The 13,825-nt window shown below is 47.7% G+C and overlaps 1 protein-coding gene across 2 annotated transcripts in view; it reads left to right on the top strand.

The window, feature by feature from the left end:
• The window catches only part of SH3GL1 (SH3 domain containing GRB2 like 1, endophilin A2), an 81,209-nt gene extending 68,784 nt beyond the window's left edge, over positions 1–12,425 (top strand). The window contains exons 7-10 of one of the 2 annotated variants that reach the window (XM_070944608.1): positions 746–849; positions 3,686–3,813; positions 6,588–6,641; positions 8,972–12,425. In XM_070944608.1, the coding sequence (XP_070800709.1) occupies positions 746–849; positions 3,686–3,813; positions 6,588–6,641; positions 8,972–9,171 (486 nt within the window). In that variant the 3' untranslated portion in view covers positions 9,172–12,425. The remainder of the gene's footprint in view (positions 1–745; positions 850–3,685; positions 3,814–6,587; positions 6,642–8,971) is intronic. The other variant, XM_070944615.1, reaches the window with a different exon arrangement.
• Positions 12,426–13,825: the final 1,400 nt, after the last annotated feature.

Genomic DNA, 13,825 nt, shown 5'->3' with positions numbered 1-13,825 from the left:
GAGATGAGCACCACCCCCTAGAGTCGGGAACGACTAGCACACATGTGCGAGGGGAACCTTTACCTTTACTATTCTGGTATCTGTGAAAATGCTCCTGTCCCAGTGGTGAAATCTAACATTTGTTACTACCGGTTCTGTGGGCGTGGCTTGGTGGTGATGGGGTAATGTGACTGGGTGGGCGTGGCCATTTTTTTTTTTTACTTTTAAAACCATTTTTTCTACAGCCTCTTCCGCGAAGAGGTTGTAAAAAAAATGCTTTCAAAAGGCTCTGACGATCCCAGCTGAGATCGTCAGAGGCTTTTTTTCTTTTAAATGCCTCTGACGATCAGGCAACTCAGCTTGGATCATCAGAGGCATTTAAAAGGAAAAAAACCCTTTCTTTCTTTTAAAAGCCTTTGTCGATCCCAGCTGAGCTGCATGATCATCGGAGGCTTTTTTTTTACTTTTAAAAGCATTTTTTCGGCCGAAGAGGTTGTAGAAAAAATGCTTTTCAAAACTAAAAAAAAAAGCCTCTGATGATTGTGCGGCTCATCTGGGCATGGGGGAGGGGGCAGGGATTTTTGCTACCGGTTCTCCGAACCACCCTCCATCGCTACCGGATCGGGTGATCCGGTCCGAACCGGGAGCATTTCACCCCTGTCCTGTCCCATTTGGAAAGGGTTAAGGATGATGCAGGAAACGTGGAAAGATGATTGTGGCTGGTTCAACAAACCGTGGTTGGAATTGTCCTTTGTCTTTGCTACAGATCGAGCAAGTCAGTCAGCTTTCCGCTCTGGTGGACGCGCAACTCGACTACCACAAACAAGCCGTGCAGATTCTGGACGAGTTAGCGGAGAAGCTGAAACGCAGGTCAGCTGGGGACGAGGGGGGGGGCAGGGCTCTCTCAAAGTTCGTTCCTCGACTTACGACCATTTGCTTAGCAACCGTGGGAAGTTAACCGCGGCGCTGTAAAAGTGTACGACCAGTCCTTGCGCTTGGGGACCGGGATTTCTGTTGCTTAGCAAAGCGGTTGTTAAGCGAAACACACTCAATTTTTACGGCCCCTTTTTGCCACTGTCGTTCGGCAAGTCACTGCAGTTGTGAACTAAATCATGTGGTCGTTAAACGAATCCAGCTTCCCCCCCGTTGGCTTTGCTTGTCGGAAGCCAGCCAGGAAGGCCACAAAAATGGCGATCATGCGATCCCAATTGTTGGAAATACATAGTGGTTGCACTCATTTTGATCACGTGACTGGGGGGATGCTGCGTCCGTTGTACGTGCGAGGACTGAACACTGGCAACCGCCATCCGATACAGATAGTCCTCGACTTACGACCACAATGGAGCCCAACATTCCTGTCGCTAAGTGAGACAGCTGTTAAGTGAGGTTTGCTCCCGTTTTACGACCTTTCTTGCCATCGTCATTAAGGGGATTGGTGCAGTTGTTAAGTTAGTAACAAAGTTGTTAAGTGAATCCGGCTTCCCCATTAATTTTGCTGGTCAGAAGGGGATCACATGACCCCGAGATGTTAACCGTCATAAATATGAGACCGTTGCCAAGTGTGTGAATTCTGATCACGTGGCCTCGGGGATGCTACAATGGTCGTAAGTGGGAAAAACGGTCATAAGTTGCTTTTTTCAGTGCTGTTGTAACTTCTGTCACTGTTGTAAGTTGAGGACTACCTATGGATAACAAGGTCTAACCAGAGGTGGGTTTCAGCAGGTTCTGACCAGTTCTGGCGAACCGGTAGCGGAAATTTTGAGTAGCTCGGAGAACCGGTAGTAAAAATTCTGACTGGTCCTGCCCCCATCTATTCTCTGCCTCCCAAGTCCCAGCTGATCGGGAGGAAATGGAGATTTTGCAGTAACCTTTCCCTGGAGTGGGGTGGGAATGGAGATTTTGCAGTAACTTTCCACTGGAATGGGGTGGGAATGGAGATTTTACAGCATCCTTCCCCTGCCACACCCACAAGCCACGCCCACCAAGCCATGCCACGCCCACCAACCCACATCCACAGAACCAGTAGTAAAAAAATCTCTCTCTGGCTGTCTGTGGGAATGTCCTTGGTTTCCAAAAGAAAGTATTTTGTTTTGGCTACAAAACCCCAGTTATCTCTATTCCCCTCTTCCTACCATCCCTTAAAACCCACTTTTTCCAGCAAGCCGGGCTGGCTTAGGAAGAAATTTTTTTAAAAATTTTTAAATGTTTAATTGGTTTGTGGTTTTTTAAATTTTGGGCCAAATTTATATAGATTTTAGTTGTTTTTAATATTTGTATTTCATGTTTTTAATTTTGGCTGTGCACCGCCCTGAGTCCTCAGGGAGAAGGGCGGTATATAAATTGAAAAATAAAATAAAATAAATAAAATAAATCCCCCGGAGACCATTTAAGCTCACGCCGACTGCTTCAGCGACTCCATCCAGCCACCCCGTTCTCTGCCGTCCCCTTCTTCTTTTGCCCTCCGTCGTTCCCAGCGTTAGGCTCTTCTCCAGGGAGTCCTTCCTTCTCATTAGGTGGCCAAAGTATTTGAGTTTCCTCTTCAGGATCTGGCCTTCTAAAGAGCAGTCAGGGTTGATCTCCTCTACGACTGACCGGTTGGATCGCCTTGCAGTCCAAGGGACTCGCAGGAGTCTTCTCCAGCACCAGAGTTCAAAGGCCTCCATTCTTTGGCGCTCAGCTTTCCTTATGGTCCAACTTTCACAGCCATCCATTGCAACTGGGAAAACCATCGCCTTAACTATACGCACTTTTGTTGGCAGGGTGATGTCTCTGCTTTTTAGGATGCTGTCTAGATTTGCCATGGCTTTCCTCCCCAGGAGTAAGCGTCTTTTAATTCCTTGGCTGCAGTCCCTATCTGCAGTGATCTTGGAGCCCAGGAAAATAAAATCTGTCACTGCCTCCATTTCTTCTCCATCTATTTGCCAGGAATTGAGAGGGCCGGGTGCCATGATCTTATTTTTTTTAATGTTGAGTTTCAAGCTAACTTTTGCATTCTCCTCCTTCACCCTCATCAAAAGGCTCTTTAGTTCCTCTTCGCTTTAGTCCATTAAGAGTGGTATCATCTGCATATCTGAGGTTGTTGATATTTCTCCCGGCATTCTTAATTCCGACTTGACTTATACAAACCCTGTTTCCCTGAAAATAAGACATCCCCTGATAATAAGCCCAATCGGGCTTTTGAGCGCATGCGCTAAAATAAGCCTCCCCCTGAAAATAAGCCCTCCTCGAAAATATTCAAACGCAGAGCTGGAAATCTGGTAAGGCGGCAAGAGGAGCCCCATCTTGCTTTACACGCCCCAAAATAATAAGACCTCCCCGAAAATAAGGCCAAGCGCTTATTTCGGGGTTCAAAAAAATATAAGACAGGATCTTATTTTTGGGGAAACACGGTAGTATCAATAATAATAACAATATTTACTTGTACATAGTGGTATTCTTCCAGCTTCTAATTTCTATCTTTATTGTCTAACCCAGAGGTTTTCAAACTTGGCAGCTTAAGACTTGTGGACTTCAACTTCCAGAATTCTGCCGCCAGCATAGGTATGCTAGCTGGAGAATTCTGGGAGTTGAAGTCCACAAGTCTTAAAGCTGCCTAGTTTGAAGACTTCTGGTCTAACCATTTGTAAAAAAAAAATCCCGTGTTAAAAAGTATTCTGTTATTCCGACTGACAGTCTGTTGTGGGTTTTTTTTCCTCCCGGTTTCCAGAGTACGAGACACTTCTTCACGCCCCAAACGAGAATATAAACCGAAGCCCAGGGAACCCTACGAATTCGGAGAGCCCGCAGATCAGTCCAACGGCGGATTTTCCTGCAACCCAGCGCCCAAAGTCTCCGGTAAGAGCCAGTCGGATACGGACCGAAAGCTCTATGCAGTGACCTGAAATGAATGTTAAAAGAGAGTGGTTTTATCCCAGTTTGCGAATTGCCTTCCAAGCTTAGCGGGAAACCATTTTTTTTATCTATCTATCTATCTATCTATCTATCTATCTATCTATCTATCTATCTATCTATCTATCTATCAAATTTCTATACCGCCCTACTCCCGGAGGACTCAGGGCGGTGAACAGCCGAGGTAAAATACAGATAATACAAACATTAAAAGTCCCTTAAAATTATTAAATATTTTGGCCGAAAATTTTGAATTTTGAATGATTGCAGCTGCTGATCCGGTTTCTTTGAAAGCCTGGGGTTTGAGGAGCCCCCCCTGCACTTCTGGAGGTGTGCCTTGCGCTCAGAAAAACAAACTCTTGTTTACTGCTGCTCCTCCAAGAGCTTCGGGATCATTAGGGGGCTGAATGTAGAAGTTCTGAGCTAGGTCCCCTGAGTCAGTAAAACACACGGGTAGTCCCAAAAACCTGTTTTATTTTAACAGCTGTGAATTCTGTTCATTCAAGATGAGTCCCAAATAGTTGTCAAGAGTCCTTCGGGATAAGGCTGATAATCACCCACCTTTATCTCCCTTGACACGCTGCCAAAGACCTAATTGGCAAAGCCACACGGAGTCCAGAATCAAACAGAGCTTCAGGCTTTAAACTGAACAGAATTAACAACGTTGCTTCCTGCAAAGGCTCACGTGCTTTTTCTCCTCTTTTAAGTCTTACGGGAAGGGCCAATCATCTCCAAGCCTTACTCCCGAGTCGTCCCTTCTGTTTTAACTGTTCTTGCCACCTGGCAGCTCTGCGCATGCGCGCACTGGGGACAGGCTCCCCCTGTTCCTCTGCCTCACTGAGGTCCGACTCTGGAGGCTCCGGAGGCAGCACGTACCTCCCAGATGGCCCTTTCTCTGCCTCCGACGCAGAGCCCTCGTCCGAGCCTTCCCCAGACTCCAGGACTGGCCCATGGTCCTCCCCAGCCTCCTCACTGTCCAACTCTGCTGCTAGCTCCGCAGGCTGCCCACAACAGTAGAGTCAATGTTCAGTTTTAACCACAGGAGCATTTGAGCTAGATTGGTCGTGTGGGAAAGGCACTGGATTAGAAACCAGGAGATGGTGAGTTCTAGCCCCACCCTAGGAATGAAAGCCAGCTGGGTGGCTTTGGGCCAATCACCGGGAGACAGTGAGTTCTAGTCCGGCTTTAGGCATGAAAGCTGGCTGGGTGACTTTGGGCCAATCATTGGGAGATGAGGAATTTAGTCCCGCCTTAGGCATGAAAGCCAGTTGGTTGACTTTGGTCAATCACCAGGAGATGATGAGTTCTAATCCCGCCTTAGGCATGAAAGCCAGCTGAGTGATTTTAGGCCAATCACCAGGGGACTGGAAGTTCTAGTTCTGCCTCAGCCAATTTAGGCATAAAAGCCAATTAGTGACCTTGGGCCAATCACAGGAGACTGTGAGTTCTAGTCCTGCCTTAATCATGAAAGCCAATTTGGTGAGTTTGGGCCAATCACCAGGAGATGGTGAATTCTAGTCCTGCCTTAGGCATGAAAGCCAGCTGGGCGATTGCTGGCCAATGACCAGGAAGTCGTGAATTCTAGTCCCACCTTAAGCATGAGAGCCAACTGGGTGACTTTGGGCCGGCCAGTCTCTCTCAGCCCAATCCGCCTCGCAGGGTTGTTGTGCAATGGAGCATTCAATATGTTCGTTACCTTGGATTACTTTTTAAAGGCAGGATAAACATTAAATGAATAAAACCTCCTGGCCAGGAGGCCTTTTCTTAAAAGACCTAAAGAATCTCTGCCTCTGAACTCCCTTTTTCTTGAGCAAGAGGTAGGACTAGATAGTCTCCAGCTGCCCCTCTAGGTTATCCTCCAATCACTGAAGGAGGGGGGAACAAAGGATCTCACCATCTCAACCCACCCCAAGCAGAATTTATCTTTTTTCCATTTTCAGCAGCCCATTTCACAGCTGAAATATTTTGCCTTTCTTTTGGGCAGGAAAAAAATAATTGTACAGGGAGTCCTTGATTTATGACCGTATCCCCAATCCTTGCCAAAATTTCCCAGGTTACTGGAATCTTCCTGTTTTGGGGGTGGAGGGGAAAGAACGAGGGGCTCCCTAGCCTCGCCCAGCCCAGCCCCCCCTGGACTCCATTGCTGTTGCTGCTTCTTTGTGTCGTCCCGCGGAGCGTTCCTCCCCTCCCCTAGGCAGGTAGTCCTCGACTTACAACCACAAGCCCCCCCACTCCAAAACCTCCATTGCTAAGCAAGACAGTTATAAAGCAACTTCCCTCCCCCCCCATTTTACAACCTTTCTTGACGCCGTCCTTAAGCGAGTAACACGGCGGTTCAGTGAACCCGGCTTCCCCATTGACTTTGCTCGTCACAAGGTCGACCTCCAGGGACCGTCGCCCAGTGTCCCCCCTCCCTCCTTTTGATCAGTCACGTGATCAAAACTGGGGGAGGGGGGAATGCCGCAACGGTTGTAAGTGTGAAAGGCGGTTCCTAAGTGGCTTTTTTTCAGTGCTGTTATCGCTCTGAACAGTCGCTAAACGAACGGTTGTAAGTCGAGGACCACACCTCGTGTGTTTCGAGTTGTCGCCTGCAGAGATCTTTTGTGTCGGAATGGCTGCTTGTGAGCCAGCGAAGTGAGCGAGCATGTCGGTTTTTATTTTATTTTATTTTATTTTATTATTATTCCATGTTTGTTTGTTTGTTTCCTTTTTGCAAGCAGCTTCCTCTTCCTTCCGATCCGAAAAGCCATCCCGGACTCCCAGCAGGATATTTTGTGAGTGCTTCCGCGCCCTCCCCGCTTTCAAACTTCCTGCCTTCCCCTCTTCTTCCCTCCCTTCCCTCTTTCCTGCATGGATGCATGAGAAAACTCCCCCCCCTCGCTTTCCCCTTCCTCTGTCCCGTTCCCTGCTGCATGAAACCGGAGCTGGGGCTTTCTGTGTGCTGTAGTTGTGTGTCCATGGATCTTGGCCAATGCTCGGGGCCTATGAAAGGACTCGGGTTTCTAGTCCTTATGGCCGCAACGGAGGCAGTTCCAAGAGAACCGTAGCAACAGGGTGGAGCAGTTAGGTTCCTCTCTGAACTTGGTTTCTTTTCCTGCGAATGATCCATTACTTAGGAGCATTTTAGGGTGGCCTAGATTATGGGGGAGCTGGGGAATTGTTCCTCTTTGGTTCAGGGGCGTGGCCTGCCAGCGGAATCGAGTTAGGCATTTTTCATTCATTCATTCATTCATTCATCCATTCATCCATTCAAATATATTTCAAATTTCTTCAATTACCCATCATACATTTATTTATTTATTCATACACATACATTCATCCAAGCCTGTTTCAAATTTCTTAAATCACCCATCATTCATTCATTCATTCATTCATTCATTCATTCATTCATTCATTCATACATACATACATACATACCTACCTACATACATACATACATATATACATTCAAGTATGTTTCAAATTTCTTAAATCACTCATCATTTATTTATTCATACATTCATTCATTCATTCATTCATTCAATTATATTTCATACTTCTTAAATCACCATTCATTCATTCATTCATTCATTCATTCATATTTCATACTTCTTAAATCACCCCTCTCTCCCAGATACTGCAAGGTGCTGTATGACTTATGACATATTGGCCAGCACTGATCTTAGATCAGGGGTCCCCAAACTTCGGCAACTTTAAAACTTGTGGACTTCAACTCCCAGAATTCCTCAACCAGCCATGGGAGTTGAATTCTGGGAGTGGAAGTCCACAAGTTGCCAAGTTTAGAGACTCTGTTCTAGACCATGTCTGCCCAAAGGGAGGAGTTGAATGGTGCTGCTTCCATTCGTTGGACTACAAGTCCCAGCATTCTATGCATGTTGATAGACAAAAGGCCCCATGTCTCCACTCTGGTGAGCCAGTCAAGGGAAGTTGACTGGCGCTATTTCCATTTGTTGGACTACAAGTCCCAGCATGCCTTGACCGTTTGAGAGCCAGAGGCCATGTGCCTTCTATACTTTTGAGCCAGTCAAGGGTGGTTGAGTAGTACTATTCTCATTTGCTGGACTACAAGTCCCAGCGTTCCATGTGCTTTGACAGCCACTTTTCCACCCTTGACAGCAAGTCAAGGGCGGTTGAGTGGTGCTGTCCCTGTTCGTTGGACTACAAGTCCCAGCATGCCTTGATCTTTGAGAGCCAAAAGCCATGCGGCTTCCACCCTTTCGAGGCAGTCGACGGTAGTTGAATAGTGCTACTCCCGTTTGTTGGACTACAAGTTCCAGCATCCCATGTTCTTTGACAGTCAAAGGCCACATATCTCCAGTCGAGGGAAGTTGAGTGGATCTCCTTCAGCTCATTGAACTACAAGGCCCAGCATGCCTTGTGCTTGGGGATTCAATGGCCATGTGTCTTCCACCCTTGCCAGGCAGTGGCACCTCTCCCGTTCATTGAACTCCAAATCCCAGCATTCCATGTGCTTTGACGGCTAAAGGCTTCAACCCTTGTGAGCTAGTCCAGTGCTATTCTCATTTCTTGAACTACGATTCCCAGCATTCTGTGCACTTTGAAAGCCAAAGGCCAAACCACCTTCGTGAGCCAGTCAAGGACATTCATTCATTCATTGAACTCCATTATTTCCCTATTGAACTCCAAGTCCCAGCATTCCATGGGCTTTGACAGCTAAAAGGCTTCCACCCTCATGAGCCTGTCCAGTGCAGTTGAATGGGGCTATTCTCAATTTTCGAACTACAATTCCCAGCATTCCCTCCACTTCCACTTCGAAAGCCAAAGGCCCCATGGCTTCCACACTTGTGAGCCAGTCAAGGGCATCCTTCTTGTTCATTCATTGAACTACAAGTCTATTACCCTATTGGACTACAATTCCCAGCATTCCATGCACTTTGAAAGCCCCAAAGACCACATGTCTTTGTGAGCCAGTCCAAGATGGCTGAATGGGGCTATTCTCATTTCTTGAACTACAATTCCCAGCATTCCATGCACCTTTGTCAGCCAATGGCTTGTCACTCGGATGGGGATGTCAATTGAGGCTGGTGGATTGAAGGGCACCTGTCGGCTAATCTCTCCTCCTCTCCTCCCCCCCCCACCCCAGCCTCACACCTGGACCAGCCCTGCTGCAAGGCGCTGTACGACTTCGAGCCGGAGAACGAGGGCGAGCTGGGCTTCAAAGAAGGCGACATCATCACGCTGACCAACCAAATCGACGAGAACTGGTACGAGGGCATGATCCACGGCCAGTCGGGCTTCTTCCCTCTCAACTACGTGGAAGTCCTCGTCCCGCTACCTCAGTGAAACGGCTGGCGGCCTTCTCCGTGGCTCTTCCGTCCTCCTTTCTCCTCCTCCTCCTCCTCCTTCTCCACTTCCTCTTCCTCTTCCTCCCTTCCCAGCTGACCGACGCAACAGCCGGGGATGGAGATGATCCTTCCTTACATTCCAGGGATGAAAGGGTCTATCCGACACTAATTTCCCCTTTCGGGGTTGGGTGGGAAGCTTTTTGGAAAAGGTGCCAAGGGCCGGTCCCGGAGGCTGTAGTCAAGCCGGGCGGCTAAGACCCCACTTTGGGGTGTGGTGAGGTTAGGGTCTAAGAAGCACAAAGAGGCCATAACTGCTTCCGTTGGGTGTAAGGAGCTCTCTTCTCCATGTTGGTTCATCCAGGTCCTCCTTGTGGCTTTCCGAACATCTCCAGGACCAACAAGGTGGCTTGTTTAGAGAATAGAGGTCTATGGGGATTGTGTGGTGTGTGTGTGTATGTGTGTGTGTGCGTGCTTGCTCCAGGCATTGCGTGGAGCAGCAGTCACCGTCTGCCTTTCCACAGATGGGTTCTTCTTCCACCATCAGGGCCCTTCTTCCTTGTCCATGTTCTCCTTGAGCTTCTGCTAAAGCAGGCTGACCACCAATGAATGGCCTTTCCAGATAGGTCTGGCCACCATTCCCAGAAATCCCTAAGCCAGCATCGCCAATCGATTTCCAGGAATTGTCATTCAATATCCAAAGGTTTTAAGTCATGGGTGATTGGTAAGGACTTGGTTCCGAAGTTTTTCAGTGTTTTGATTCTTGGTGGCCCAACGTGGACCATGCCCTTTTGTAGAACGCCAACCTTGACGGTCCTGGGGTGGGAAGATCCACCTTTCAACCACAGGAGCAGAGACTTATGGGATGCCTGTATCCATAATTCGTCCCACAAGATGCAAACTTAACGGCCCACATTTCCTTGGCCCAAGTAGAGGAAGCCATCTTGGGTGCCCTTCAAACCTTTCCGCCATCCGTCGTCATCTTGAAGGCACCGCATTAGATCCTCAGTGAGTGCATCCAGTCTCGGCTTCCTGCCTTTCGAGCTCCTCAGGTTAACTCCGACGAATCTGCCTACACTACAGACAAACCAGGAAGCACTTTTGGGGCCTGTCCCGGCTTCTGCCAAAGAAACTGGGGACTTGTGGGTAACGGAGGGGCTAAACCCCACGGCAAAACTGGCTTGCATCCGTGGCTTGAAGAGAAAGCTGGGGCTGACGGGGGGGGCCTTGAATTAGTGTTTCTCAACAGTGGCCCCTTTAAGAGGGGTGGACTTCAATTCCCAGAATTCCCCAGCCAGCTGGCTGGGGAATTCTGGGAGTTGTAGTCCACCTTTCTTAAAGGGACCACTGTTGAGAAACACTGCCTTAAAAATTCAGGATTGAACTGGGAGAGGATTCCTTTTCTCCCTGGGACCTACATCCTGCCGGATATCTGGGGGGGGGAATATTCCAACTTTTTCGCTTTCCTGGCAATTTAAACGTGGTCTTTTTGCTTTCTCGCTGCAGGCAGCTGGGCTAAATTCCACATACGCTAGTGGTTGGATTTTTTTTTTTCCCTATTTCCCTTCCAGGAGTTGTGTGTGTGTTTGGGGGCGCCGGGGGGGGGGCAGAAATAGAGTGGATTGTAAAACCTGTGCTACCCACCACCCACCCACCAACAACCCAGTGGCTCCCCGCAATTTTTTCTAAGGCACTTATTTTTGCGGGGAGGGAGTGGAAGTCATCCTCCCCGTCCTTTTCATCAATTTTTTGGAAAGGGTTGGTGGGCTCGCAGCTTTGAGGGACATAACATCTTATGGGAAGTGGGGGTGGGGGCTTGTATTTGAATTTCTAATTTACCGATTCGCTCCCCCGCCTCTCTTTCCCCAAAAAGGGCTTTATCCTTTGTCGAAATTTGAACCCAGAGCCCTTGACAGCTTACTAAGGATGGGCCAGTGCTGGCACCAGCTTTGGGAAGGAGGAATTAATGGGAGGCTGTGGGGGGGAGGTTGCAGAGAAAAATCAATAAAATCCGTACTTTATATGGGATAATTCTTCCTGGCTTCCCGATGATTATCAATTCCAGCTATATTTCTTCAGCCTTCACCCCCCTTGACCAGTTATGTGACCTGCCGTACAGTCCTGGACGTGTAAATGGATTTGTTTTGTTTTAAAATTAGCCTCTCCTCCGTACTCAAATGTGTCCAGCAGAGCGAATGGTCTTGTTCAAGGGGTCTCCAAACATGGACATTTTAAAGACTACTGGACTTCAACTCCCAGAAGGACTTCAACTCCCAGAATTCCCCAGCCGGTATGGAGAGCATGGTCCATAAGTGGAACCAGCCTCTACAGTCCTGGGGTGCGAAGATCCATCTTCCAGTCACAGGAGCTGACACTTGTGGGGTGCCTGGACCCATAATTCATCCTACAGCAGGGGTCTCCAACCTTGTCAACTTTAAGACTTGTGGACTTCAACTCCCAGAATTCCTCAGCCAGCAAAGCTGGCTGAGGAATTCTGGGAGTTGAAGTCCACAAGTCTTAAAGTTGACAAGGTTGGAGATCTATCCTACAGGATGCAAACCATAGAGAGGGATCTTTGTAGTCTACCTCCTTGGCCCAAGCCGAGGAAGCCATCTTGTTGTCCTTCAAACCTAACAAACATGGCTGCCTGAGGGATTCTGGGAGTTGAAGTCCACAAGCCTTAAAATGGCCCCATGTTTGGAGAACTCTTGGTCTTGTTTAACCGTTTCCTTAAAAAAAAAAAATTGCTTCTATATTTTTTTATTCCCCCCCCCCCCTCCCGTCTTCACTCGGTATAATCTTCGTACGACTGCCTCCTCACGCTGTTTTATTTTTATTTTTTCTCTCTCTCTTTTTTAAACCAGTCTCGTAAATTCCTCTCCTCCCATTATTCTCTGCCTTCGGTATCTCTCTGCCCATCTTCCACTCCCTATCAGGACCGCTTGAAGAAAGGGGGAAAAAAATAAAACAAAAACTAACATCGAACTGGGAGTGGGGGAAGCATTTTGTAAATATCTAATCCGTTGAACGTCGTGGCTGCGTGCTGGCATCTCTGCCTTCAGATGGAGTGAAAACTGTCCCTTCGTATTTTCTTAGTCTGGACAATTTTATTGGGGGATTGTGGGGGGGGGGGCAAACAAACAAAGAAACAAACGACCCCTTTTCTTGTTTATGCATTTATTTTTGTTCTGGAATTAAAAGAAAATAAAACTTGTATCCTTGAAAATAAAAACGAAAAGTATTAAATGGTTGAAAGCGGCGTTCTGACTTATTTGAGGCCTACAGCGCCTCTCTCTAGTCCTTTTGCCCTAGAAAATCTTCTGGGGGAGACCCCCCCCCTTCTCCATAAATTGCATTCATCAATAACTTATCAATTGTGGGGGCCTTGGGGCCCTCTGAGCTTGGTGGTTTTCTTCAAGATGTTTCATGACCGAACTAGGTAACATCAGTGCTACAAGGGAGTGGAGTTTGCAGAGAAGAGGAGAAGGAGGACTACAACAAGCTATTTGAGCTTGTTTTCTTGCAGACGTTTCACTACCCACCTAGGTAACATCATCAGTGCCAGAGGGGAGTGGGGTTTTCAGAGGAGGAGGAGGACTGTGAGGAACTTGGTGCTGTCTCTGAGCTTGGTGGTTTTCTTGTAGGCATTTCAGTACCCAACTAGGTAACATCATCAGTGCTAGAAGGAGGTGGGGTTTGTTTATATAGGAGTGGCTTGTGCCATTGGTGGAGGTGTTATTTGTTCTGTAGTTGCTTGATTAGGCTGCTGTTTGTTGTTTGCTTGTTCAAGTTGGCAGCGGCAACTCCCTTCTAGCACTGACGACATTACCTAGTAAGGTAATGAAATGTCTTTTTTAAAAAAACTAAGTATAGAGAGCATCAAAGACCCCAAAGTCCTCCTTTCTCCACTCCACAAATCCCTTCTAGCACTGATGCCATTATCTAGTAGGGTAATGAAATGTCTTCAAAAAAAAAAAACTAAGTATAGAGAGCATCAAAGACCCCAAAGTCCTCCTTTCTCCACTCCACGAATCCCTTCTAGCACTGATGATGTTACCTAGTAGGGTAATGAAAGGTCTGCAAAAAAAGCTACCAAGCTCAGAGAGCACCAAGGATCCCAAAGTCCTTCCTCCACTCCACAAATCCCTTCTAGCACTGATGATGTTACCTAGTTGGGTAATGAAAGGTCTGCAAAAAAAAAAAAGCACCAAGGACCCCACACTCCTCCTCCTTCCCCCCCAACACCTCCTCCACAAACCCCACTCCCTTCTAGCACTGATGATGTTATCTAGCTGGGTCATGAAACGTCTGCAAGAAAACGAGCAAGCTCAGAGAGCACCAAGGACCCCACCGTTGAAACCCTGAGATGCAAGTCTTCCGTTGGCCGATCAACTTGACATTTTATATTTCAAGGCAGTATAAATCCAGGTGAGCAAAGACCCTTTTTAGAGCCGAGCTCACTTCCGCAGGTTGACAATTTGTAATCTCCCCAATCTTGGCCACCACCGAAGTTCTCCCATCGTATCGTTAGTGTTTCGGGGTCTACGAAGGGCTTCCTTCCACAATCTCACTTTTGGGAGAAAAAGCTTAAAAGGGGTGGGGGTGGGTGGGGGGAATTCTCCAACCCAGCATCTCTGCTTCTTCCTTCAGTCAAG

This window comes from Pituophis catenifer, unplaced genomic scaffold, assembly GCF_029215685.1.
Source record: "Pituophis catenifer annectens isolate HBS135680 unplaced genomic scaffold, rPitCat1.0.hap2 SCAF_1, whole genome shotgun sequence".
NCBI classification, from domain to species: domain Eukaryota; kingdom Metazoa; phylum Chordata; class Lepidosauria; order Squamata; family Colubridae; genus Pituophis; species Pituophis catenifer.
Note: the sequence above shows the minus strand (reverse complement) of the source record. Positions and strands in the feature narration are given on the sequence as shown.